Source organism: Cyprinodon tularosa, unplaced genomic scaffold, assembly GCF_016077235.1.
Source record: "Cyprinodon tularosa strain WSP-4 unplaced genomic scaffold, ASM1607723v1 ctg348, whole genome shotgun sequence".
Taxonomy (NCBI): domain Eukaryota; kingdom Metazoa; phylum Chordata; class Actinopteri; order Cyprinodontiformes; family Cyprinodontidae; genus Cyprinodon; species Cyprinodon tularosa.
The window spans coordinates 548,787-576,563 of record NW_024039061.1 but is presented as its reverse complement, the minus strand read 5'-3'; the positions used below and the strand labels follow the sequence as shown (position 1 = coordinate 576,563).

General features: G+C 38.1%; 1 protein-coding gene across 2 annotated transcripts; it reads left to right on the top strand.

Moving 5' to 3' along the window:
* Positions 1 to 27,061, top strand: si:ch211-136a13.1 (HHIP-like protein 1). Of its 2 annotated transcripts, none has more exons than XM_038294907.1 (17): positions 1 to 316; positions 467 to 535; positions 648 to 710; positions 4,023 to 4,432; positions 11,147 to 11,411; positions 11,493 to 11,772; positions 11,848 to 11,973; positions 12,056 to 12,199; positions 12,551 to 12,663; positions 12,857 to 12,997; positions 13,707 to 13,781; positions 13,904 to 14,030; positions 15,330 to 15,475; positions 15,676 to 15,757; positions 17,309 to 17,391; positions 18,226 to 18,513; positions 25,817 to 27,061. In XM_038294907.1, the coding sequence occupies exons 4-17, from the start codon at positions 4,121 to 4,123 to the stop codon at positions 26,527 to 26,529; spliced, it is 2,895 nt and encodes a 964-aa protein (XP_038150835.1). In that variant the 5' UTR covers positions 1 to 316; positions 467 to 535; positions 648 to 710; positions 4,023 to 4,120; the 3' UTR covers positions 26,530 to 27,061. The 2 variants fall into 2 exon arrangements, with proteins under 2 accessions (XP_038150835.1, XP_038150837.1); XM_038294909.1 differs by having other exon boundaries at positions 1 to 336.
* The last annotated feature ends 716 nt before the right edge of the window (positions 27,062 to 27,777 follow it).

Genomic DNA, 27,777 nt, shown 5'->3' with positions numbered 1-27,777 from the left:
TTGCAACTCCAATGTTACATGTGCCACATGCTAAGGAAAGGAATGTCTTTGTGAAGAGAGTTAAAAATCCTAAGAAGAGTGAAAGGAGGAGGAAGAGGAGGAGTGAAGATACGCAGTGGGAGGGCACTTATCCAAGACTGCAGCGTGGCTCTGTGTAGAAATGAAAGAACCTCTCTCACACTTTTTTTGCTGTCTCTCTCTGTGCATGGCTTTGACCCACTGCAGCAAGGGAGCACATCCAGAGCAAACACAGGGAAAGTCTCAAGTTGGCCTGCTTGGTCTGATGTAAATATTTTTCCTGAAGTCGTGGATGAAGGTGAAACTCTACCTTTAAAGGTTCCCTGAAGCTGTGTACCATTTTTGAGGATTCTGATTTACTCTGTGGTTTCAGTGTATAAAAACTGACTCTCAATTTAAGTTTTTGCATTACTTTCTTTCTCTTGGGAATTTTTCTTGTGATCTGCAGGTGCTTTTACTGTATGGACAGAACCAAAAAGACTTCAGGATAATAATAATCCACTGGATGGAAGTCAAAGTAAGAATATGATATTTGCGATGCATAGGGAAAATTGTATGCGAGTGTTTTATAACTTGATGATGTAACCCATCATTTGAGCTCTGAATGTCTCTCTCTCTCAACTTTGCAGACAGGTGTGATGCTGGGCTAGTGTGTGATACACTCTCATGCTTCTAGAGATCAGCAGTGTTTTGTAAGTTTGCACTCCTTATGAATTACTATAAAATTAGTTTTACATTTATTAATACTGACCTTTTGTATGTTTTTTAAAATTTAAATGTTGAAACATGTGCAGAGTGTTAATTCAACCCTTCAGGTTAATTTCTTAACTGTTAATGTCTTTTTGTGTGGCCAAAGACTGCTAGAATAAATGGTAACACTATATATATATATATATATATATATATATATATATATATATATATATATATATATATATATATATATATTTTTTTTTTTTTTTTTCTTTTTTCTTTTTACATTAGACAAAATAAGCTAGAGCTTCCAGAGGGGGAAGCAGTGCTTTACTCACACTGTTTACAGTGGGGGTGGGGGCCTTATAGCTTCAACTGAGGATATTGCCAGAAGGTGGAAGGAATACTTTGTTTCTCCTCAACATGCCATGCCTTTCCTGGCAGATGGAGACAATGGATGTTTGCAATTGGACATGTTCATCACCCAGGCTGGTGACTCAGAAAGCTCTCCAGTGGCAAGGCCTCGGGGGTGGATGACATTCGCCTTGTGTATCTCAGGTCTCAGGATATTTTTGGGCTGTTGTGGTTAAAAAGCCTCTACAATGCTCCAATCCAATGGGGACAATGCTCCTGGACTAGCAGATTGGGGGGCTGATCACCATACCCAAGGAGGTAGACCGCCCAAGAGGAGATTCCAGCTGATTATTTTCACGATGAGCCGCATGATTTTTGTCCTGGTCATTGAAGACTAGACTAGCTCTGTACCCCATCCAGGATGTTCAAGGGTTCTCGGGATTTCCCTAACCCGTCCACATGTACTTCCTGGACCTGCAGAAGGCACCCAACTCTATTCCTCATGGTACACTGTACGAGGCGCTCCAGGAGTATGGAGTCTGGGATGTTTACCAGGTGTAAGCCTGTGTCTGTACAAATGGAGTAGAAGTCAGATTTATATTGTTTGGGTGTTGGACCTTTTCCAGATGTATATTGAGCTGCAGCAAGGCTGCTCTCTGTCACTGGTCTTGTTCATAACTTTCATAAATAGGACATCTAGGTTCTGGTTTGGGGACCAGCAGATTAAGTCAATACGGTTCTGCTGACTCGCTCCAGCCAAGACGCAGCATGCCCGGGGGTGGTTTGCATTTGAGTGCGAAGCAGCCAGGATGAAAATCAGCTCTCCGAAGTCTAAATCCATGGTTCTGGACCGGAAAAGGGTGGCTTTCCCCTCTTCAAAGTTGAAGGGGAGTCCTGCCTCAAGTAGGAGTTCAAGTATCTTCAGATTGTGTTTATTAGTGGGGAAAGAACTGTGTGGCTGCTACTGTATTGCAAGCACTGCACCAATCTGATATACTGTAATGAAGTGAGAGCAGAGACTAAAGGTGTTGATTTACTGGTTGTTCAACATATCTGTCCTTACTCATGATCATGAATTTAGGGTAATAAATAAAGGATTCGAGATATGAACGACTAAAATGAGCTGCCTCTGCTGGATGGCTGAGCTCTCATTTAGAAAAGGGATAGGGTGAGGAATGTGGCCCTCCGTAGGAGGCTTGAAGTAGAGCCACTTAACTTCCCATCCTCCAATGAAGAGAAGTCAATCAAAGTGGCTTGGTTATCTTTTTCGGATGTCCCCTGGATGAGTCCTTCGTCAGGTGTTCCTGGTGGGATGTGCCTGGAGCGCCACCAGAGGGAGGCTGCACATAGAGCCTCTGGGGGTTCTCCCAGAGGAGCCGGAGGATTTGTCTAGAGAGGGAAATATGGGTGTCTCTACTTAGACTGGTATCCCATTCCTAGATGATGTGGAAAATGACAAGCTTAACTAAAAGTTCAACTCAAAATAAAAATGAAAAATGCTGTTTTAAATTGTTACTTAGTACAGAAAACAAAAAACACAGCAGTAATCCAAATCAGGCCAGGCCTTTATGAAATGCTAATTGCGCCCGAAAACCTAAAGGTCTATTACCAGTAACAAATACCATCAAACGTTTGTTGTAGCTGGTAAAGTGTATTCTATGTCACTATGAAGTCATTTTGGCCATGCTAGAAAATTTGGAATTTCTCTTATGGATAAATTGTCTGATTCAAGTCATGGTACATCATCCCATAAAGACTTAAGTCTGTGCTTTGACTACTCCACTCAATGGGGTTACTTTATTTTGAATCTTAAGAGGCATATGGAGAGAATAATTTGCTGTTGTGCTTTGGGTCAATGTCCTGCATAATATTTGTGCTGGAAGTTAAGGAACAATTATCTTACACTATTTTCTGGAGCAGACTATAATTAATGGTTACAATGGTAACAGTAGACCATCTGGATTGTATTTGCCTTACAACTTGTCAATATATTATATTTATATATGTTTTTGACTACTTTACTTAGTTAGTTTTCCCATAACAGAATGTACACCTTCTGAAAATCTCCATTTTCCTCTGAATATTTTCCCATATATTTCTTGGGGATGATCATATGGCCAATGTAAGGCTGAATTTTGTGATGACTTTTTTTCAGCAATTATTGACTAATGACACAAACTTACTTGACACAAATAAGGCCTACACCCATTTAGATGTTACCCTGGGTCTTTGGTGACTTCCTATATGAGTAGTAAATGTGCTCTTGCAGCAGTTATGGTTGCCTTGGCACTCCAGTTAAGGTTTTCCACCACTTCACATTTTCCTCATAATTGCTCAAACTGTCTTTCACGGCACTATGAAAGCTTCAAAATTGCTTCATAACCCTTTCTAAATATATGAATATCTATCATCTCTTAATTCTGATATCTTGAATTTCTTTAATCCGAGTATGATTTATTTATGAGACCATTTGTGTTTATTTGATTTGTAGATTTTATAGGTCAGGCCATACCCTTACCTAGTTGTGGTCAATAATTTAATGTAAAGTTTTTGTAAAAAACTCACTGGAGGAAATCTGTAAGAGGATAAAATACTTAAAGCTCTGGTATAGATTTGCTATTTTGTTGAACAATTTGCGATCAATTTCTTTGGCTACGATATATTTCTGTATGTGAAATATGTATATATTGGAAATGTAATAACTCTGCATATGCTTAGAATTCCTCAATATCAAATTAAGTCTCAGATATTGCAACGGATAAGGAAAAATCTTGTATTTTGTGTTCAATTATGGTTACTTTAAGTTAACTAATAGCCAATTTTGTTTGTGGGTTCACTTGAACAAAAAACTAGAGCAACGTAACTTTCATAATCCGTATTAGATTTCAAGGCTCTCTCTGGAAAAGATATTAAAATAAATATGGTCTAACACTGCATTTCTTATCTTTGTCCCATAGAGCCTGCTGGAGACTGGTGATTTTTCATAGAAAGGCTGCATTGGTTGTTTTTCTTTTATTCTGGGAAGAGAACAGCCTATCCTGAACAGAGGAACAGCATGACCCGGCATCATAGTGATCTTGTCCATCAGAAGATCTTGCAGCATGCAATATTCCCTAAACTACTTCCCTTCATTCTGTTGTTGCTCCCTCAGGCCTGGAAGGGTCACTGTCACCCCCAGTGCTTGGATTACAAACCTCCATTTGAGCCTCAGCAGCAACTGGTCTTTTGCAAAGATTATACCAAATTTGGATGCTGTGATCTGCAGAACGATGAGGAGATATCAAGAAAGTTCCATTCAATTATGAAAAACTTTGACAGTTTGGGTTCCAAAACATGTGGTGAATACATACGCAGCATCCTTTGCCAGGTAAAAGAAAACCTTTATGTATCTTGCAGTTATTTTTGCATTGTCTTTTATGAATGATATGTAATACTTTTAGATATCTGCGGTTCTTGTGTTCCCCTAATTTGTGACTTCTGCTTATAGAAATGCCAGAAATGTTGAACATCTCCTTTGAAGTCTGGTGGATGTCTTAAGGCATGCACAGCTTAACATTTTTTTTCAAATTTATAACATCTGTCTCTTGATCTACACATTTGAATTTTGGGGGCTTACATAATTATACTTACAAGGCTTAAAAATTCTGGTTTGCAAAATGTATTATCTTAAGTAACCATTATGTGTTACAGAGCAATTTCTCACTGTGTTGATATCGAAATGATATTTTCATAATTTTCTTGTAGCTTTAACTCAGAAATAATCTTTTCTACAAGCTGAATTCTTGCAGTATTTGTGTATCCACAAACACTGAGTCCTCAGTCTGAATACTTGAAATCTGTAATGACACTGTGTCCACCATCACCATAAAAAATTATATCTGTATGTTTGGAAGGAGCTAATAGGGAGCAATATGCTTTTTAATGTCAATTATTTTGCATAGGGACCTCCTGACGTCACAAGCCACTTCAACACAGTTGTCCAAAAATCCTTTAAGGGACAGGTTTTAGAAGCACAGCCCGCCTCACAGAGTTTAAAACAAAAATACATGATTTATGTCATGTATTGTGTGTGACAAATGTTAACGTCCTCTGTTGAATATGTTTTGGCTTAATGGAGAACTTCATACATTGACTACATTTGTGTAACTTCTGTTTTTTGTAGTTCTTTTCCGGAAGGCTGTAGTCCAAATTTGACCAGCATCATTCATGTTGATGTCAGCAGAGTAATGACGTCCGTAAGGCTGAAGGCTGTCTGGACTCAGTACAGCAGGCCAGATAAGGTTCTGGTTGTTGATCCAGTGAAAGGTGAAGGGATAGGAAGGAACAGGAGCTTGTACCATTCAACCTTTAACCATTTAAGACCAACCCAAAATGGGTTCAGTTAAGATTGGATAGCTGTGATGAAAGCAACCATTGCTGAAAGCCAAACCAAAATAGACATGGCAGCGCAGGAGGACACATATGTAGCTGCTACTTACATTTGTTTTGTCACAATCCACAATTTTAAAAAAAGGAACAAGACTGCAAAAGAAATATGGGAGCTATAGATATTATATCTAAATTGCTCTTCATGAAGGATGCTTTCATTCCCGTGTTTTTTATTTTCTCACCCTTTCTGCCATGCTCCTTTTTGGAGCATCATTTCATCTTCCAAAAACTGTGAATTATGAATGTGGACAGCTGGTCTCTCAATATTGCCTCATCATGTGTCCTGCATCATGTTGTATACAGGGGAAAAACAAGGGGCGATTAGCCTCTCTCAAGCATCCCCTGACCAGGAATTGAAAGGTCGGGAGAAAATCAAACATTCTGAAATTCAGTCGGCCCTTGTGAGGTTTTCCTGAGCAAATCCTGCTGTTAAAGCTGAGCTATGAGCGTCTATGAGACCATTTACCTGAACCTCGCGCACCGTGTATGTTCAAACAAGGGAATACTTCTTCTCCCAGATTGACAAGTCCTACTAGTGCCATCTCTTGGCCTTGAGGCGAACATGTTATTTTGGACGTACAGTGTGACCAGTTAGATTACATCAGAGCATAGAGCCGTAAAGTGTAAGAACATACATTGTGACCTACGAACTTTCATCGCACAGTTTGAGGTGTAGCTGTTGAACGAAATTTTAAATATCATGCAGTATATGCCCACTACATTAAGGCTGTCGGAAAATTCCTCAGTTAGCCTGATTCAAAAAATCTCTCTCTATCTGAAATCTGGCTCCCCCTGTATGGCTTTCAGACAGGATCTATTCAACTCCTCCTGGATATTATGTAAACCTGATGCCCTGCTCCCTCTGCCCCCCTTCCCTGAATATATCTGTGCAACTGTTCAATCTGCGTCCGGTTTACGAACATTACATAATACTTTCAAAGACAATGGTTCTAACAACAGTGCTTTAGGACTTATACTGTGATCACAAGCTCACAGATATAAATATATGAACCCCCATACCGTCTTCACTGTTCCACCCGCAAGATGTTGTTTTTTGTTTGGGTTACTTCGTGTGCTGAGGTTTTCTGCAATTTCAGACTGAATGCTGTGAATGATATAATGAAATATAATTTTTTCCCTCCTCCTAGCCATTGTGATCTTTTTCTCTTTTTTTAACTGTAAGAGTTTCACGGAAGCATGGCCTCAGACACTACGTCCCCCTACTCTATGTCTCTGTTTTTGTTTTCTTGGAAGGGCTCTACCAAAACTGAATTTCCCTTTTGACATTTCCAAATTATTTTTGAATTGTTTTTTAATTGAATTGGAGGATGAAAAAAGTTTTTTTTGTGGGAAAAGATAAATACTTATGGCCATCATATAAAGTCCTTTTCTAAAAAGCTCACACATAGTGCTAAATGGGAGTGACTTTTTGCAACATGAAAACAGCACAGTTGCATCACAGAGGTATCACAGTCAGTGTGAGACCTGTGTAAGCCCTCTGGGTACTTAGTCTGGATTTCTCCCACAGTCCAAAAACAAAACTGTGAATTGGCGTCTCCAAATTGTCTTTAGGTGTGAATGTGGGAGGGTGTGTATGGTAATGTCTCTGTGTTGCCCTGCAAAGGAATAGTGACCTGTCCAGGATTTACCCCGCATTTTGTCCATGGACTGCTGGAGATAGGCACTGGCCCCACAGGGACCCTTACAGATAAAGTAAGAGAAGATGGATGGATGGATGTTTTTTGTATCTTTGGCCTTGTAAGTGACGTAGTATGTCACTTTAGAAAAAATAAATAAAACTGTTTAAACAATGTGCAACACCTACTGCACTTATAGTACTTGCATGCTTATTACAGTAATGACTCACACAGTCACAGCCCAGAAATGTACCTCTAAATTTAGAGGTTATTATGACAATCTTATTGCTGCCATAGACTTTGTTTGGAAAATTGTTTCATCTACTGAGAATTTCTATTTCAGTATGTTTTACTTTCCCTAATCTGAAAAAAAAATCCAAGCACTAAAGCCCAACCTCTCTATCTCTGAATGAACCTTAAAGTCTGTTCCACTCCCTGATTATATAATTGCGTGCTTACTTCGCAGCCCAAAGAATAAATACAGCAGCCTGTGTGGAAACTGAGTGATAGGTGCAGCACTAATTTGGTATAGTCCTTATAGTTAAACTTACGGTAATAGACTAATAGATTTCCCTTAAATATTAAAAGTAGAAAAAAACAAAATCATTCAAAGCTTTGTTTTCTATTGGCACCCATAAAGCCATTCTAAATACACATCTTTCCTGAAGTATAATACATCATACTCTATGTAAGGGCAGTGACAAATCACTAAATCCTAAAGTATAGGTTCTCTCATTGGTAATTATAGCCCACAACAGTTTTTTTTTTTCTCCATGCAGTGCAGGTTTGGTTATGTGTGTAGTAAGTTGTGCAAAGTGTCTTCAACTTCACTTGAAATCTACTCTTAGGTCTTACTCTTTGCTGAGATCTGAGCAACGTAACTATATGAGGTTAAGAAGTTCTTTAATTTAAGAATAGGGTTACCAAACTCCCTTTGGAAATCGGTTAATTAGAAGAGTTTTGTGTGACTAGCGGAAAAAAAAATCACTGAAAGATCTTTCTTTAAATTTGATCTAACCTTCAAGACATTGTTTTTCAGGCTTTGTTTGGATATTTTTAAAAATGTATTTGAAATCATCATTATCTTTGACAATTTGAGATAAAAAGAAAGCCATAAAGGGGGTCAAGGTACCTAACTGACCTGAGACTTTTGGCTAAGCCTATTATACAGAGGTTCCCTGTTTAAGACAGGAGAAAAATGGCACTGATCCATCCCAGAATAAGAAGGGAAGAGATTGAGAAAAATGTTGGATCTCGTTAAGAAAATAGAAGAGAGTCAGGGAAAGGTAACTGAGTTTGCCTGACCAAACAACAATATTTCAGCTAGTCCTTCACTCAGCGACCAGGAAGATGGAAGTCCAGCTTGGATAACTCAGGTTGCATGAACCTCTCCATGAGGAGAAAGCATGAAGCGTAGGTGGAGAGGAATAACTCCCCTTTCGGAAAAGACCTCTTGCAGAACCAGGCTCAACATGGCGGTCTTCGCCGGACCAATTAAGATAAGACAGGGAAGGCAGTAAGAGGCCGGAGGAATGACACTCTGATGAAGCTTTAGCTACGAAGGTGGAGGAGGGGCTGGAGGTGGGTTGAATAGGGGTCCTCTGAATCAAAGTCAGACATACAGTAGCACAACCACTGCCCGCGCTTTGGGTAACAGAGTTAGTTGTAGATTAGAAACCTTTTAAAATGAACTCTGGATGCTGATTGGGCTTTCCTGGAGGCGTGGTTCTAAAGGTTTCTGAAGTCATACATGTAAACAACCTAATCAATTGCTGTCAAAAATTAGTAGTTGCTTTTTTCAGAGATTCACTAGTCCAAATTGTGTGGCCAGTTTCCACACGCTTTTATGAAGATTCAGAATGCTGGTAACTATCTTTGCAGATTTGGATCTGCCATTTAAAAACGTATATATAACAGCCTTACACTTCATGAAAGGAGTTGTGGTAAAACAGGTATTTACTTTTTTGAAAGATAAAATTAATACAGAAGTGCACACAGTATACCTAGCAATAGCAAAATGTATATATATATATATATATATATATATATATATATATATATATATATATATATATATACATATATACATATATATATATATATATATATATATATATATATATATATATATATATATATATATATATATATATATATAAATAAAATAAATATCAGTGTGTAGAATCCTGATAATCTCTATTTGTTCTGGTTTAATTTGTGGGGCACAGAGACAGTAGTGAAAAACAAATACGCACAGATCAGGACCTGCTACCCTATGTGTTGTAGGAGCATTGGAGATTAAAATGTTAGATGTAACCAGTGTGACCTAGGCTTTGCAATGTTTTATCACATATGGTGTGAAGAAACACAAAAGAAGTAACATGTCTAGAGTTGCCCTTATCTTTCCTAACAAAGATAAAAAATCCTGCCTCTTTTGCTAAAACATCTTTGTTTTTAGTCTGTCTGGTAGCATGGCATGAAAGCCTGTCAGATGGACATTCTTGACATTTTCTCCTAAATGCTCTATCTTGAGGACCTCATTTGCTCAAACCAAAAAGCCCTTTCAGGGAACTAACAGGTTTTTCAGTGTGGTTTTCAGGTCAGTTTCTAGCCCAGAATGTTGAAGATTTATAATTGTATTTCTAAGGGCAGATTCAGGTGACTGTATGATCCTAGTTCTCCTTGGTGTGCCATTTGCTTTGGGAATTTAAGGAAAGGTCTGAAATCAGTCTCCTCAGCAACACTCTGAAATACTCTGGGCATATCTAAGACATTTGCAGGCCAGAAAAGATACTTAGTCCCTCTAAAATTAGAAGGCCACTTAGGTCACTGATGTTATAGCTTCTGGCATCACCTACAGCAGAAAGCATGTAAATTTCATCTGAAACACCCCATGGTATTTAGTTCGTGCCATTACATGTGTAGAAAACATCATGAGATGGTTAACGGGTGCAACATTGAAAATAAAAAAGACCAACCTTGTCATTTAGAGTTAAGTTGAAAATTACACATTTTCAAATGCACAAATGAACCTGACCCACATTGCCTCTTTGAGTTACTACTCTTGAAGAGTCTTCAGGTTAGCTGTTGCTGGATTTGCCAAGGGTACATTAGACATGCTATGATCTATTTAAAATACCAAAGTATGGCACACATTGCTGACACAATTTTAAAGTCCTTTTGAGTCACTTTTAAAATTCACTGTTTTTGCTTTTTTTGTTTTGTTTATTTTAGTGAGATAAATGATCATCATTTTCTTTTTCTATAATCTTTTTGCAGCTGTAAACACCAGAATAGCCCCATTGTAGGACAATAAACAGATTTTCTATTCTATTCTAATCATTTTATTTTGATGGCGTTTTTACTCCCATGTTCTGTTTTCTTAATGATGTATATTTGATATAGTTTTAGACTTTTTATTTTTTTAATTCTTTTTTTTACATAGTATTGACTGTTTGTCATTTTAAAAGTGCTTTGCAAATTAAGCGGTTTGGCTTGACTAATTAGATACTCAGGAATTATCAAAACATTAATTGTTTAAGCTCCCTACCTAGTACTCTACTTTGCTTACTTCTGGCTTAAATCTAGACTTGTTGTTTATTTTCCATTTTTGGGGCTCTGCCCTCTGTGACACTCTAACACTCATTGAAACTACCCATGTTGACCACATGATGGTTTTGGTCTCGTGCCTCCTTCTGCATCTGCTTACCATTCTGGGTGTGGACAGTGTGGTTGTGACTTAATAACTGAGTGGACCTGTCTAGCATCCATTTATACTGTAGCTCTATATAACCTTGACCGGACCAGTTAAGAGTAAGGCACAGACAAGCTTTGGAAGTGTTTTTTTTTTTACAAAAAACACTAATTGGATTTCGGTATTCATGGAGTTTATCAACTCACTTCTACAAAAAAGAAATACAGGATGAAAAGTTAGTTCAATTCAGCTCAGTTTCCTTCTAATAAATGTTTAAAGCTTACATTCCTACAAACAATCAACAGGTTATTTCCCTTCTTAGGAATGTTCTCCATATGCTGCCCACCTATATGATGCTGAGGATGCCAACACACCAATGAGGGTTCTTCCTGGACTATGTGGAGATTACTGCTCAAGCTATTGGCTGCAGTGCCGGTATACCCTGAGCCTGCTCCTGGAGGACATGGGGAACCCACAACAGTTTGCCAACTGGACAGCCTCAATAGAAGAGGACCGAAATAGGTTCTGTGACTTTCTGGAACTTAAGGACAAACAGTATTGCTACCCAAATGTTTTAACAGATGCTGGTATGGCTTCATGTAACAGTCTTAAAATTAAATGAAGAAACTTTCTAATTAAATAATTAACTAACTAACCTATGTCTCCAGAACTAAATGCAAACCTTGGCTTAGTACGCGAGGATCCTAAAGGCTGTCTGGAGGTCTGCCTGCAGGAAGTTGCCAATGGTCTCCGTAACCCTGTGGCAATGATCCACGCAAATGATGGAAGCCATCGCTTCTTTGTAGCAGAGCAGCTGGGCTACGTCTGGGTGTATTTGGCTAATGGCTCCAGGATTGACCGTCCTTTTCTCAACCTCACCCAGGCTGTGCTCACATCTCCATGGGCTGGAGATGAAAGGGGATTCCTCTGCATAGCCTTGCATCCAAGGTACTTATTTCAAGTTATACCTAAACGTTATGTCCTGAAAAGTATGAATTTGTTTTAAGTTGCCTCAATTTCTAGGTTCACCACAGTCAGAAAAGCCTACGTCTACTACTCAGTGTCTGTCAAGAAGGAGGAGAGAATAAGAATCAGCGAGTTTACCCTCTCAGCACATGATGATAACCAGCTAGACCATTCCTCAGAAAGGTATAAGCCTTGAGTTATACCCACATGCTTTTCTCAGGAACCAGGGCATATTCATCATTTTCATATTTTACCTTATATACAGAACTATCCTGGAGGTTGTGGAGCCAGCATCAAACCACAATGGTGGACAGCTGCTTTTTGGCCATGATGGATATCTCTACATCTTTACTGGAGATGGTGGGCGAGCTGGGGACCCATTTGGAAAGTTTGGCAATTCACAAAACAAGTCAGTGTAATTTAAAAAATATTTTTTTCACCTTTGGTTGCATTTGTAATATCTGAATAGGTGCAGCTGTAGACTTATCTCCATGAGTGGCACTAACTAGATCAGGATATAGATTTATTCAGTTCATATGCAGCTAAATAAATTGGAAAGTTTTGATCAGGAAGAATATTTTCTGAGTCTGAAAGCCGGTATGAAGGGCAAAAAAAAAAGATTTTTTTAGATGAAATCTAAAAAAATAAAGAAGATTGGGATTCTAAAAGGAATAATAAAACAGTCTGGGCATGATTTATGGAAAAACCTTTGCCTCCAATACTAAATCTATCTCAACCTGCTGTATTGTCTTTGTAACAGATCAGCGCTTCTTGGCAAAGTGCTGCGCATTGATGTTGACAACAATGATGAAGGTGTTTCCTACAGCATTCCCTCTGACAATCCTTTTGTAGGGGAACAGGGAGCAAAGCCTGGTAAATCGTTTTAATTCTGTTCAGATCTCTGTTAAAGTAATGAAAATCTAGAATGTTAGATTACATTTTAAGCTTTAGATATGTGGCATCCTATGTTGTGTGGCTCTTATGGTTAGGCTTTTTGTAAACATTTTTTATTTCATCCAGTGTATAAGAAGTGTGTAAATACCCCGCCACTTTCCTGTCTTTGCAGAGATTTATGCCTATGGAGTTCGCAACATGTGGCGATGCTCCATTGACCGTGGCGACCCTGTTACAGGCGCAGGCAGAGGCAGGATGTTTTGTGGTGATGTTGGCCAGAACAAATATGAAGAGATAGACCTCATTGTTAAAGGTGGGAGATGACATTTTTTATACCTTGAAGTCCTTTGTGTAAAATGTGTTCAGATGTTAAAAATAGCCAGTCCCTTTTAATTCAAAAATGACAGAAAAACAGAGCTTTGCTTCATGTAAGAACTATTTTATTTTTAATATCATGTTCTCATAATGCAGCAAGCTTAAGTGTCACCATAAAATTTGTTTCAAACTTAACATAAAAAAAAGTCTTTGTTGTGATGACAACTGCAATCTTCAAGTTAAACTCTCATAAAAAAAGTCTATAAGCCATCTGTATTTATGATTATTTTCTGGATAAAAAAAGTGCAGACTATTTTCAGATGTGTAACCTTTATAATTTATTAGTTAATGAATCAATAAATATCAAAATCTTATATTTCACATTGGAACTTCCAGTTGTATTTAAAGTTCCAATAACTGGATAGTTATTTAAATTCCTTGATATTTTAGATAATAGAAAAGTAAATGCAAGGTTACTTTACCTAGTAGGTTCTTACTTTTGCAGTAGCCGAGTTAGTGTTTTGGAGAAGTATCTGGTACATATAACTATTTCCTTTTTTAAAAGTAACATTCCCAACACTGGTGAGAGAAAGTCAATTTTTTTTAGAATAATTGCATCCGCTCTATAAATAATTGGAAAATTATAAAAAGAAAAAAGAAAAACTTTTGCCCCTGAAACTTAACTCTGTGATCACTTTAATTTAAAGGAGGAAACTATGGTTGGAGGGCCAAAGAAGGATTTAGCTGCTATGATCGCAAACTTTGTCAAAACTCATCTCTTGGTAAGTACTCTACAATTTTTTTTTAGAAAAACATAAAGAACATAACCCAAAAACATTAAAGAAAATAAAAACATTTCTTATATTAATGAGTTATGTGTTTTTCTTTATCTTTTGATTTGTAGATGACATTTTGCCAATCTTTGACTACCCCCATAAACTGGGGAAATCCGTGACAGGTGGATACATCTACAGAGGTTGTGAGATGCCTAACCTAAATGGACTTTACATATTTGGGGATTTCATGAGCGGGTAGATAAAAAAATCATTCTTTTAAATGTTTGAAATAAAAAAAAATATATATTTTGTATATAGATCAGATATGCCTTAGAAATTGCTAGTATCCAAAATAACAATACCATGTTTAATTATAGCAGAGATTATGATTGGTGAGTTATTAAACAAATACATTTTTGAAAACATACATTTCATTAAAAACTTTTTCTGCAGCAAGTATTGATTTCAATATTTAAGGTAGTAATTATTTCTTCTCCAGTTCAGTATTAATGTGAACATTTCTAAATAGATATTTCTAGATCTACTGTAATTGTAGTTAGGGGAACATAGAAAGTTTCCATTTTTGCCAATACAGTCGTAGGAGGCACTGAGTAAAACCTTTGCTTTTTCCATTTGACTTAAGAGAGAAAGCAGCAAATTACTGCGTATTATAGTAAACGTGCTCGGTTAATTAATCATTTGCAGGTATTAGCACCTCCAAGGGTCTGAGGCTCACTGTATGTTCACACAATGTCAGTTTGGAAAGGCATCAAACTATGGCCATAGAAAAGCAATTGCTGATGTCAATCAGCCTTAAAATGCAGGTCCCACATGATTTGTAAGTAATTGTGCATTAAAGATTATTATCAAAAAGTGATAATAATAATTCATGCTGTTCAGTCTATTGAGAGGTTAGCTAAATCAGTGTAAAGTCATAATCTACAGAGCTTAGAGAGAATTATTAAAAACCACCCGAGACAAATTCCTAAGGTTGTCACTAGAAAGGTATCTCTTGTGAAATAAAATGAAATTACAAATAATATGCCAAAACTGCTTTTGAATACACTGAAAAAAATGTAGGAGCTGCATAATTTGGACACATTAGATGGATGTCTACCACCATTTTTTGTTTATAGAAACAGTATTCCTGTCCACTTTGCATTTAATGAGCCATTAACTCTTCTGTGTATCATAGTCTGCTAAAGTAATGGCAGCAGATATACCAAAGAATGGCACAAAAACAAAACAACTAGTTTCTGCAATAGTCCAATCAAAGTCCACACCTTAATTGTCAACATCATAGAACCATGGATTAATAAATTCCCTGATTTTAGTATTGCTGAAGGAATAGAAGAGCAAAACATCCCTGTAATGTGATGGCAGAATGATAAAGATGCATAAAAACTGGAATACCTAACAAACCACCGTTGTAGATGTTTCTAACACCTTGTTGTACTATAGGGAGAACTAACTGTAGTTATTCTAGGCTTCTTTGACAGTCATGAAGACTTATTCTCCTATGATTCTCACTTAATGTCCCTACTTTCATTTTAGGCGTCTAATGTCTTTAAAGGAGAATGAGGCTACCGGTGAATGGCAGTATAATGAGATCTGCATGGGAAGAGACCAGACCTGCAAATTTCCCAAACTCATCAACAGTTATTATAGATACATCATCTCCTTTGCTGAAGATGAAGCAGGTAATGACTGACTGTATCTAACTAGTTTCTCCAGGAGTTTATGGATTTATTTATAATCAGTAAAACACAAATATTGTAAATATAAAGGAAAAAAAAACATTAACTCACACATCTTGTTTTTCTGATGTTTCCTGTTAGTTTCTCTTAATCTTGCCATTTTGTGAGTGCCTGTTTATGCCCTCTTCCCTTTTCTTCGCCAGGAGAGCTGTATTTCTTATCCACAGGAGTCCCGAGTGCCACAGCAAGATCAGGTGTCATCTATAAAATAGTGGATCCTTCCAGGTAACAAAATACAGCATCCACACTTCCATAAAAAATATAGACTTAGATATTATTTACATAAAAATGCTTGAAAATGACGTATGAGCTTGACAAAAAATAAGTCAGAGATGCATTGCTATTTATTACAAGGTTAAAATAATTAAAGAGGTTAAGATTAATATATTTCAAACAGCAACTTTCCTGAAAGGGAAAAGGTCAGGCTTCATATCTCAGAGCTGTCAGGATTTAAAATCTTAAAAATGTTGAGGTGCTGGTGAGGTATTTAAGCTTAAACATTTAAATAAAAAACATCTGGCATTGATAACCTCAGGATGTGATTATTCTGTGTTATATATGTTGTTGATGTTTGACTAAGCAGACAGAGAAATCATAACCGAATTGCATATCAGACTATTAAAGAGCAAGGTGGAAATCAGCGATGGTGACATTATTGTCTTTGTGTTACGGTGCATTACATGGTAAATAATATTTTTTTATTGAAACAGTCATGTATTGGGTACGTTTCTTAATCTCCATGAGGTTAGTGCATCATCACAGCTCAGGACAAATGTTAATTTATTTCCAATAAGAAAAGTATCTGAAGTTATTTATGTCTGTTACTTTTTCCTGAGCTTAAAAAAGTGTTTGTACATTGTATTAGGTTTTAAAAACATATAGGTGTTCCTGATAATAAATATTACATTTAATTCTTAACTCAATTCTAAGTTATTGTTAAATTTTATTAAGTACAATGTAACTTATGACATTAGTTAAATGAAGTGCAGAAAATACACAACTACATACTGTGCCACTATGATCTCTCCCAACTTTTTTTTTTTTTTTTTTTTACTGTCATTACACTGTCACAAGTACAGAACAATGAAATGAACTGTTTGCATTTAACTGATCCCGTGGCGGAGCAGTGGGCTGCCATTGTGAGGCGCCCTGGGAGCATTTTTGGGGTTAAGTTTGCTCAGGGACCCACTGTCTGTAGGAGTGGGGCTCAAACTCAGAACCTCAGGATTCCAAGCTCTATGCCTTAACCACTAGGCTGCCAATACTCAGTGATCCCCACTAATGATAATAATTATGAGTTAGCTCTTATCCTCTTGGCTTCAAATGTGCCTTTTGATTGTGTCAAAAGTCTCCCCCACTCCCCAAAAAAAAAAAAAAAAAACCCAACAACATCTAGACTGGATGCTAATGCAACCAGTGTGGATAAATAGGCACCATTTAAAGACCTACCTAAAATCTGTGGTGCATTTTTTTGCAGAAACATACTTCCCAAATGCTAATCCATTTGCACTATGAATTTATTCATAAAACACACAGTAGCGGTGCCTTGGACAAAGAGTGTATAGATACCATGCAATGACAGTGGCTATAATGACAGTGGTAATACAGCAATTTTAATTGTGTGTGCTCTCCTTTCTGTTTTGTATTTAGTTATCTTAATCCCAGCGTATAAGTTAAAAAATGCCTGCTTTGAGTGTCCTATAAAAGTTAATAATAAAGCTTTTAAAACCTTATAACTCTTGTGTAATATTTTGATTTTTTTTTTTGACCACGCAGACGAGCACCACCAGGAAAATGCCGCATCAAGCCTCTGCCTGTTAAGATAAAGGGAAAACTTATTAATTTCCATCCTAAAGAGGGTAAGAAATAAGCAATGAGAGATAGCTATGTTTCTATGGCCTCATGTGTAGCTTGAAGCTCTTTTAATCAAAATATGACCCAAACTAGTTTCATATATGCTGCTATTAGGTGGTGTAGGTAGCATCTTTGTTAACTCAAAAGGATTAAAATATTACAATTTTGCTTTGTGATATTGAGTCTCACTTTTTAAGGATATTTGTTGGAAAAGTCATATATTTTAATCAAATGTATTTTAAAATTGGCACACATTACTTTACTGAAAAGTGATGTGTCAGGCATGTCAATTAGTTACAAAATATGTCAGGGTTTGTTGCTATGTGTTACGAACTAAGTAATTACAAGTACTAATTGTAACCTAACTTATTATTTATTATCTTCTTATCATATGTAGATATAGAAAATAACATGCATCTGCAGCCCTTTATAGATATTTTTAATCCTGTATGATTTCCTGCTAAAGGCCTTCTCTTTAGAACGGTATCTAACACATAACTTCCCCCTATACTTACCAAATCTGCACAGACTGCTGACCAAATGTAAGATATTTGGACACGCCATGATTTTTAGCATAATTTGAAACGCTCTGAAAAAATGGAAGATGCATCTGACTCTGATTGTTGCATATGGAGAATATAAAAGCTTGTTTTTGTTATTGAGTTGAAGGTTTGTTATATCCTGCTTGCTGTCTGATTTAGAACAATAGTTTACTCTCATGATTAATCACATTTTAATTATACACCTTTGTATGTGATGGAAGTGTAGAAGTCCTTTTATTGTTTATGAAAATCTGATTTTCTTTTTTTGTATTATAACCTCTTTGTTTCTGTTTGCAGAGTTTGTAATCAACAAGAAACCTACCACAACACCTGTTCCAACCACAACCACTCCAAAGACTACAATTCCAAAAAAAAAGACGATTCGAGGACCATTTATTATAAGAAAACCTCCAATGCCAACAAGACAGACGACAAGAAAAGTAGTACGACCCCAGCCAACGACAGAAGGAGAGAAGATGAGAAAAACGACACAACCTACACTAAAAAAACCAACATCAGCCACAAGAGTGAAACCAACTGCTGTTCAGAGGGGCACGGCAATTCTCGTCACAACTCCGTCCACTGGTAGGCCTACTGGTGCACCTGTTTATCATCCTAGCTCCACTGCCTATTTAAATTCTGCCCCAGCTTCTAACACATCTGCTAAATCCGCACGCAGACCATTTCACACTGAGGTACGAGGAAAGGGAACCCGTATAAACACTGGGGCTTTTCTATTCTGTCCTCTGATCTTGCTTCATGGTATGTCATTTTAAAGACACAGCAAATTCTAACTCGTAGGTTTCCCTTAAGTAAGCTTTGATTAGTTTACCGTCTGGTGGGATAACGATTAATTGAAGAACAGTTGCTAGACAACACTGTGGATTCAGTCTACATAATTTCCGGCTTTAGGCTTCCAAAAAACAGATTTTTTTTTTTTAGCTTTTTTTCCTTTGATAAATTATTGTAAAATTATATCAATTTTTACTGTTTAGTATTTGAGACTAAGAATATGCATGCATTTATGAAAGTTACATCTTGATTTTTTTGTTGTTGCTACATTTAGGACCTTTTGTTTAGGTAATAGATTTTGCAGATATTTTTAACAAAAACAAATGACTTTAGACTCAGGCAAAGATCACCTTACTGTGACCTTTTGTTAACTAATGCCCCAGAATCACAGGATACTGATGCCAGACACTACCCAAAGATCGCATTATTATAACCTGTTACAAGTTACCCTAAAGTCACAGGGCACCTTAAGCCACTTTCCCACTGAAAATAGATGATTAACTTGTGTTTTTTAAACATGGTTTGACCCGGGAAAAATCGGCATTTAGCCTTCCTATTGCCAAAAAAGCTGGGTCTAACCCCTCGCTGGCAAGCTGAGTGGGCTCTGCCCATCTGCAGCTGCGTGTCTAGTGACACTATCATGCTGGGTTTGCATTGATAATGTCACCACCATGACAGAAATCAGGAAAGTAAACAATGGAGATCCACATGGAAGGAAGGCAGTGGTCAGTGTGCTCTATTGTTTTGCTCTTTTCTTTTTGCTCTTTTGTCCGTCATTCTCGATGGTGCTGAGCCATGTTTGTCAAATGTAAACAGAGTTGTTTCGGATTGCTAGATCAGAGGCGACTGCCGTGGTGTGCTGACGTCCGTAGGTTTGGCTCAGTGGTATCATGTAAATAAGCGGCTCAACTCAGGTCAGGTGTTCCCACAAAATGCCAATCATAGCCGAGGCAATTTTAAAATGGGTTGTTTGTCGAGTCGTTTGTCCCGGGTAGACAGGGGTCGGTGAGCTGTTCCCACTATCAATGAAAGTCCATTGTTCATGGGTTTAAGAGAGTTTTTCAGGCCAGTGGGAAAGGGGTGTTACTTTCAATCTGTACAGGGCTTCAAACCTAAACTAACCCCCCCTAACCTCTTAATCATATCATCCTTTGTATCAACTCCCATTTCATCACCTGCCCTGAACCCTTTAACTAAAGGCAACTATGGTTGCATAGAGCTCTAACCCTTACTGTTATTCCTACACCATTGCAGACCTCTAGCCTCACCCCCCCAAAAATACTTTGAAAGTTGAATATTTTACCAGCCACCAGAACCATAGACATTAAATTTAAGGTCCTAGGACTACAGTACCAATCCTTCTCTGACCATGAAATATCAAACTCACCCTACTAAGTAGAACATATAAAAAACACAGATCAGACCTTGCATTTACTTAGCACATTTACAGGCAAGAGAATGTAACCAAGAGCCTCTTGGTAAGCATCAAAAGCCTTATATATATTCCCCATTGATCCCCCTGATAATTAATAACCTCCTTTTTCACCCCAATTTAATAACAATTATTTAGATACTTTGGTAAAACTAAACATTATGTCACACCACTTAAGGACACATTCCATTTTACCCCTAAAAGACAGAATAGATGGATTCACAATAACTGTTAGGAAGGGTTCACTACTAAATTCCCCTTCTAGCCCCGCCCACCATTGCTCTTAAAGGAAGCAAAACCTATGCTGTTCAGGACATGCAGTGTCACCGATTATGTCACAGAATCTGGTCATATTTGTTTTCATAGTGAAGGCGAAATGATCTATTTGTGCTACTCTTTGTGGATCTCCCAGCAGCATTATTCCTTTTGCTGGTTATGGTTTAAGGAATTCCACATTTAAATATTGTAAAAATGTTTTTCAAGGTTGGGGACAACCTGTGCAAATCATGACAGGAAAACAAGCTCTTCATTTATGTTTGTACAAATACAAAAAATTTTCTAAATAATTTAGGCCGATCTGAATCAAAATGTTACTCTAAGTGTATCATTCTGTCCAGCTAGATCTTTGTCTGATTGCTGTCTATGCCTGTGTCTCTGCACATCAGGGAGCTTAGTGAGGTAAAAAAAGTAAGGCTAGTACCCCTAAATTTGACAAAAGGATCCAATCAATTGGAAAACGTCCTTCTTAAAAGCAAATAAACTTGATTAAACAAAAAACTACTTATTTTGGCAAATAACACCCCCCTTTTTGTTTTTAGACCACCACCTTGTTTAGACTAAGCCTAGCTTGATTGCAGGGGGGTGTTATTGGCTCAGAGAAATAAAGTGCAAAAAACCTGCAGACATTGATAATTAACTACATGTCAGCTTGTAATATAGATCAAGAGCTAGTGTATATGTCATGTTAAGTGCGAAACTTGAGGAATTTAGAGGGTGGTATGGTACACGAATGTATCTCATCCTCCATCTGCTGAAACTGCATTTCATGACCTTGGCAGAACCTTTGCCATTTACTGTTTTTCTGAACATGTTTCATATTTACACTTTGCACTTTGTTCAATTGGTTAAGAGGTAATCCAGGTATTCATAAGTCTAAATGTTTAAAAAGTAGATTATATTAAATTATTCAAAATAATCACAAGAGCTTTCAGTGTCTCTGTGATGTTGTTGATCTGATTTTTTTTTATATGAATGTGTAATCACACACTAACTTAAAATATACCAGTTGCACAAAGTTCATGAAGAAAAATTAAGTAACCATCAATTCCTGCTTTCATCCTGCTGACATGATTTTCTTTGCTGGTACAAAAGTCTTTGTTGCAGGAAAAAGTCATATTTATATGTCAGATGTTTGCACTACTTTAAATAAGATACTGGGGGCAGCTTTATTTTGAATAAATGTTTCTTCTTCTGCTTCAGCTCGGACAATCATCCTTGTGTGGCTGTGTCTATGCTTTCTGTGTATGGTTGTTTGTAATTACTTCACTCTTAAAACACTGAAATGCCTAATTAGTTTCAACAGGTAAAACTGAAGCTCAGATATCTTCCAATTTGGTTGATTTAAAATAAAAGGGTAGGTAATAATTACCCAACAAATATGTTAGTCAATTTTGTTGTCGTTTTTCACAAATGCTTGGGGCAAGTTGTTGAACAATTACACCAATTATACCACTTTACCTTTTTAACATTGGGGCTGGTTATTTATTCTATTACAATCTGAAGATATACACTCACCGGCCACTTTATTAGGTACACCGGTCCAACTGCTCGTTAACACTTAATTTCCAAGCAGCCAATCACATGGCGGCAACTCAGTGCATTTAGGCATGTAGACATGGTCAAGACAATCTCCTGCAGTTCAAACCGAGCATCAGTATGGGGAAGAAAGGTGATTTGAGTGACTTTGAATGTGGCATGATTGTTGGTGCCAGAAGGGCTGGTCTGAGTATTTCAGAAACTGCTAATCTACTGGGATTTTCACGCACAACCATCTCTAGGGTTTACAGAGAATGGTCCGAAAAAGAAAAAACATCCAGTGAGCGGCAGTTCTGTGGGCGGAAATGCCTTGTTGATGCCAGAGGTCAGAGGAGAATGGCCAGACTGGTTTGAGCTGATAGAAGGGCAACAGTGACTCAAATAACCACCCGTTACAACCAAGGTGGGCAGAAGAGCATCTCTGAACGCACAGTACGTCGAACTCTGAGGCAGATGGGCTACAGCAGCAGAAGACCACACCGGATGCCACTCCTTTCAGCTAAGAACAGGAAACTGAGGCTACAATTTGCACAAGCTCATCGAAATTGGACAATAGAAGATTGGAAAAACGTTGCCTGGTCTGATGAGTCTCGATTTCTGCTGCGACATTCGGATGGTAGGGTCAGAATTTGGCGTCTACAAGATGAAAGCATGGATCCATCCTGCCTTGTATCAACGGTTCAGGCTGGTGGTGGTGGTGTCATGGTGTGGGGAATATTTTCTTGGCACTCTTTGGGCCCCTTGGTACCAATTGAGCATCGTTGCAACGCCACAGCCTACCTGAGTATTATTGCTGACCATGTCCATCCCTTTATGACCACAATGTACCCAACTTCTGATGGCTACTTTCAGCAGGATAATGCGCCATGTCATAAAGCTGGAATCATCTCAGACTGGTTTCTTGAACATGACAATGAGTTCACTGTACTCAAATGGCCTCCACAGTCACCAGATCTCAATCCAATAGAGCATCTTTGGGATGTGGTGGAACGGGAGATTCACATCATGGATGTGCAGCTGACAAATCTGCAGCAACTGTGTGATGCCATCATGTCAATATGGACCAAACTCCCTGAGGAATGCTTCCAGCACCTTGTTGAATCTATGCCAAGAAGAATTGAGGCAGTTCTGAAGGGGGTCCAACCCGTTACTAGCACGGGGTACCTAATAAAGTGGCCGGTGAGTGTATAAGATACCATATTACTTATAAGTAATTGCTGAAACACCATAATAAAGAAAAATACCTCATAATCAATCATAACATTTTAAACATATTTAGCTGATACATCTATAAATCATCAATAAAAAACTACATGCATAGTTTATTAAAGAATTAAAGAATAAACTTAACTTTGTTTTTCTCATAAATTATCTACATAATATGGTTTCTTGGAATACATCATAAAGGTACTCAGAATACCATTGCTGCAGTGCATCTACAAAAAAAAAAAAAAATTACATTTGACTTCTGGACTTTACAAGGATAAATTAGGACTATCGACAATGTAAAAAAAGAAAGCTAACAGAAACAATACAATTCTGAGAAAATGTTGCGGTTAATGTCACATTCAGTATAAGCATTTGCAGACAGACAGTTGGATTTCTCAATGTTTATGGAGTAGACGGATTTGCAGGGAACAGTGGGGGCGTCTTAGGCAGGAACTTCTGCTGGGAGAGAACACAGGTTAGTGACCACGTCTATTTGGAGGAGGATGATTATGAACTTTTGACTCACTAACCTGGTCTTAAAGTTCAGTCTGTGCCCAATGGACGCAGTTGTTTCCAGGCAGTCGGCTGCTGACAAGACACGGCGATCTCCACCCAGAAAGTCCCAGATGTTGAAGTCCCGGAGGCCGGAGAACAGACAGGAGATCAGAACCAAGCAGAAGAGGGAAGGCAGGATAATAACCCAGACTTTTAATTCCAGGAGGCTGGAGAACAGACAGGAGATCAGAACCAAGAAGACGAGGGAAGGAAGGATAATACAGAGGGCGGAACCAAAGGATTTCAGGCCAGGATCAGGGATCCGAAGAAGTACTGAAGGCAAATCCAGGACGGTGTCAGGACTCAGTTCTAGGGTTGTAAACGGGCAGAATCCAGCAGGAGTCTGAAGACAGGTCAGGCAAACAGATCAGAATGATACCAGGTAGGCTCAGAGGTCCAGAGGCAGAATGGTTGAGGATGAGGCAATCAGAGACAACTAGATATGCTTGAAAACTCTCACCAAGGGCTTGAATAATCTGGCACCGATGACTGGTAAAAGGCTGGTTAAATAGAGGCTTGAACAGGTGGATCCGATGAACGGTAATGAGAAGCTGGGTGGAGCTAGGCAGGTGAAGGACGTGAGTAATCAGGCCAGTCATCGGCACCAAGATATGATAGCATTATTTAAATTATTGTAAACTCATGAAGTTAGAGTACAAAGGTCCATTTATCTATGTACTCTCCTAGAATAAATCTTTTTTGTCTTTGTGCTATAACAACGAAGTTCAAAGTGGCATCAATCAATGCTACAAAAAAACATATAGATAAAAACTCTAGTATCTAAAACATATAGACATAATTTATGGTTTGTTTTGAGGACATTAGGTATTGTTAGAGCAGTAGGATAAAAACAACCAGTTTTAGAAATTTCCTTTGAGTAACAGTGCTTCTGGTATACCATTTACAGATGCTCCCTATGGAGCACTTGTAAAAAGACACAAGCAGTTTTATTTGATATTGTTCCTCCCCAGAATCCTCAGGAAGTACAATCTTTTCTGGGCCTTTTTTTATCAGCCCAAGGGTGTTGAAGTACCATGTGATGCCCTGCATAATGAGGACCCCCAGGAAACAAAATCAGCTACCTTCTTCACACAGTCTCACCTGATGGTTAATGGTGTACATTTCTTTATTCATGTATTCTATTATGAGCTCATTTGTCTTTGAGGTGTTGGGGAGCAGATTGTACTCTCTGCACCGACCTGACAGCTTCTACATCTGTCGTCCTTTCCAGATAGACTGTATAAACTGGTCCTTTATGCTGTTGTGCAAATTTTAAATTTTTTAATGTAAACATTTTTGATTCCTAGAATATTTTTGCCTGAACAAGTGCTGACTACTTTTGGTCGGAGGGTGGCTACTGCAGTTGAATTTTCTTATTAATTAAAAGATGTACAGCTAGGTTGATTTCTACATTGTCTTGGACAGGGGTGGGTAATTCCAGTTCCTGAGGGCCAATATCCTGAAGGTTTTACATCCTTCCTTTATCAAACACACCTGAAGCAAATGGCTGTTACCTCCTCAGTATGCAGTCAGTTTCTCACAAGTCCTCTCAATCAACTAAATACTTGATTCAGGTGTGTTGAAGCAAAGGCACATCTAAAAGTTGAAGGATACCGGCCCTCAGGAACTGGAATTGCCCACCCTTGGTCTTGGATGTACTGAGATATACCTCTGTGGCAGGTCAGGAGTTTGAATTGTTCAGCATCCCCTGTAATTTGTTTTCATCTTGACCAAACCACCACTTGACTCCCTCTGCTTGTCCCACACACCTGGCTCAACTTTACACTCTCTTAGTACTGCAAACTTTGGATAGAAGATTTTAAAATGATTTGGGTTTTTGGTATTACCGGTACATCGAGTTTAGTTGCACTAATCTACTTGTGTACGAGTCATCCCACCGAATCTACGTCACCTGCTTGTTTTAAGTTCCCATAAGGGATTATTTTAAATATATTTTTAAAAATTGAATCAACTAGCATGCAGTCTTTTAGGTAAGATCTTATTTTTAATCGCTAAATATTTGCAAGCTTTATCACAAGATTTAATGATCTCCAAATAAAGAGGGTGATTCTGTCTCTCCCTCAGGTTATCGTGCAACCATCATGACTCCAGTCCACTCTAGGATTTCTCAAACATCAATCAACTCGACAAAAAGTAACTGGAGACCTCCTCCATTCCTCAGTACCACTTCCTCACCTCTAAACTCCCCAGCAAAGTTCCCCTGTTCAACTCCATTTTTTACTATGAAAAGGCCTCAGAGTGCTTTGTCGACAACAGCTTGGACACCTTACACAAGCCCAAAACCCAGCAAGCCCCATAAGACACTAGTCAGCACTGTATTACCGAAAGTCCCGGATGAGATATTGTGGACTGAAGAGAAGCAGCAAAATGCTGGAGAGAGCAACCAAGTCAACAAGCGGCCAAGAGGTAGAGGACGTGGTCGCAAAAGAGGAAGAGGGGGAAAAAGGCTTCCTTCTGGTTCTGTGCGGCTTGTGAGTGCCGATGGTTTGTCAGATCGAGGAAGGGTGGAGATCTTCATAAGAGGAGAATGGGGAACGGTGTGCGATGACTTGTTTACAAAGAGGGCGGGTACCGTTGTGTGTCGTCAGCTCGGTTTCATGACTGCCTTGGCAGTGATGAAGAGGGCAGCTTTGGGTGAGGCGAGCAGCAATGTTAGGATTATGTTGGATGATGTGGAGTGTGAGGGTGGGGAACAATCCCTGCTAGAATGCAAGAGGTCAAAGGTGGGGAAACACAACTGTTCTCATGAGGAAGATGTAGGAGTGATCTGTGGTTAGCAAATGTTAGGAAGTAAGAGACAATTGGAATGAGGTTATGTCAGACACACAAACTTTTACCCTTAGATTTCTGGGAAGTTAATGGCTGTTTTAGTGTCTACAAAACTAAGGCTGTGTTTGAATGTCTGCCCTAATCATTATATAGGCCGCTATATAGTGGTTATACCATTTTAGATCAATGTCCGAATGTCTAGTGGATGAAAAAGAAGTAGACTTGTATTTGAAAAGTAGTGATCATCCATGGTCACTACTGTAGATGAGCAGATTTAACCCAGAGTGCTTCACATGAGTGCTCTTCTGTCGCTATCCGACAAATAACAATGATGGCACCATGCGGGTAGGTGGAGTCATGTGAACAACGAGGAGCGAAAAATAATGATCATCTGTCCGAACAGTACGTTAGCTTATTCACTATGAAGTCCACCATATGGTCCCCGCTCTGTATGGTGATTTAGGCATTTAGGGGTTAGGGCAGATGTTGAGACACAGCCAAGGATTGACCCCATGTTTAAGAGGGTTTCCCTATAGACAAGTGCTTGGGAACCACTGCCTTAAAGCAACGGAATGGAAGCAAATATAATTTTCTTTTTTATTGGTAATGACCCAAAATGCCTTTAGTGGAAACACAGATCTTGGATTTAATCAACACCAGAATCCGGTTCCAAAAATGGCCAGGTTTAGCAGATGACTCGAAAGACAATTGGAAAAAAATGTAATCACATTATTAAAAACATATGTAAATCTGGGCTCCAGAAACTTGGCGAGTTATGTCTCTATAAATATAACTTTATGCTGACTAGTGCAGACATTTTTCAGTATTAAAGAGTGAGCAGATAAAAAACTAAAAAGACTACAGTAGCTTATACTATATGAAAAAAAAACACAGATGAATTGCTCCGTTGTTGAAATATTATTTCAATATTTTACGTTTTTCTGGTTTGATTGTTTAAACACAGTTTTTTGTTTAAAGAACCTATTTTTCTATACTCAGCAATTATGTTGGCGTCCTTGTTTTACTGACTAAATGTCATTGTTGAAGGATCATTTTTTTCATGTTACTAATCCTAACCTCTGATTAATGAAGGATTTGACCAATTCAGTATTTTAATTACTAGTTAATACAAAGTTTGATGTGCTATTTAAAACAAAATATGCAAGTTTAAAAATATGTATCTTTATATGTTTTTTCTCAAATGCTAGTTGTAGATTGTGGTGTTGTCGTCAAGACCATGCCAATGAAGCCAAAGA

Coding starts and splice junctions, on each gene's coding strand:
- si:ch211-136a13.1 (XM_038294907.1), top strand. CDS start 4,121: ATGACCCGGCATCATAGTGATCTTGTCCATCAGAAGATCTTGCAGCAT. Junction 11,412..11,492: donor AAATGTTTTAACAGATGCTG/GTATGGCTTCAT, acceptor CTATGTCTCCAG/AACTAAATGCAAACCTTGGC. Junction 13,782..13,903: donor TTGTCAAAACTCATCTCTTG/GTAAGTACTCTA, acceptor TTTGATTTGTAG/ATGACATTTTGCCAATCTTT.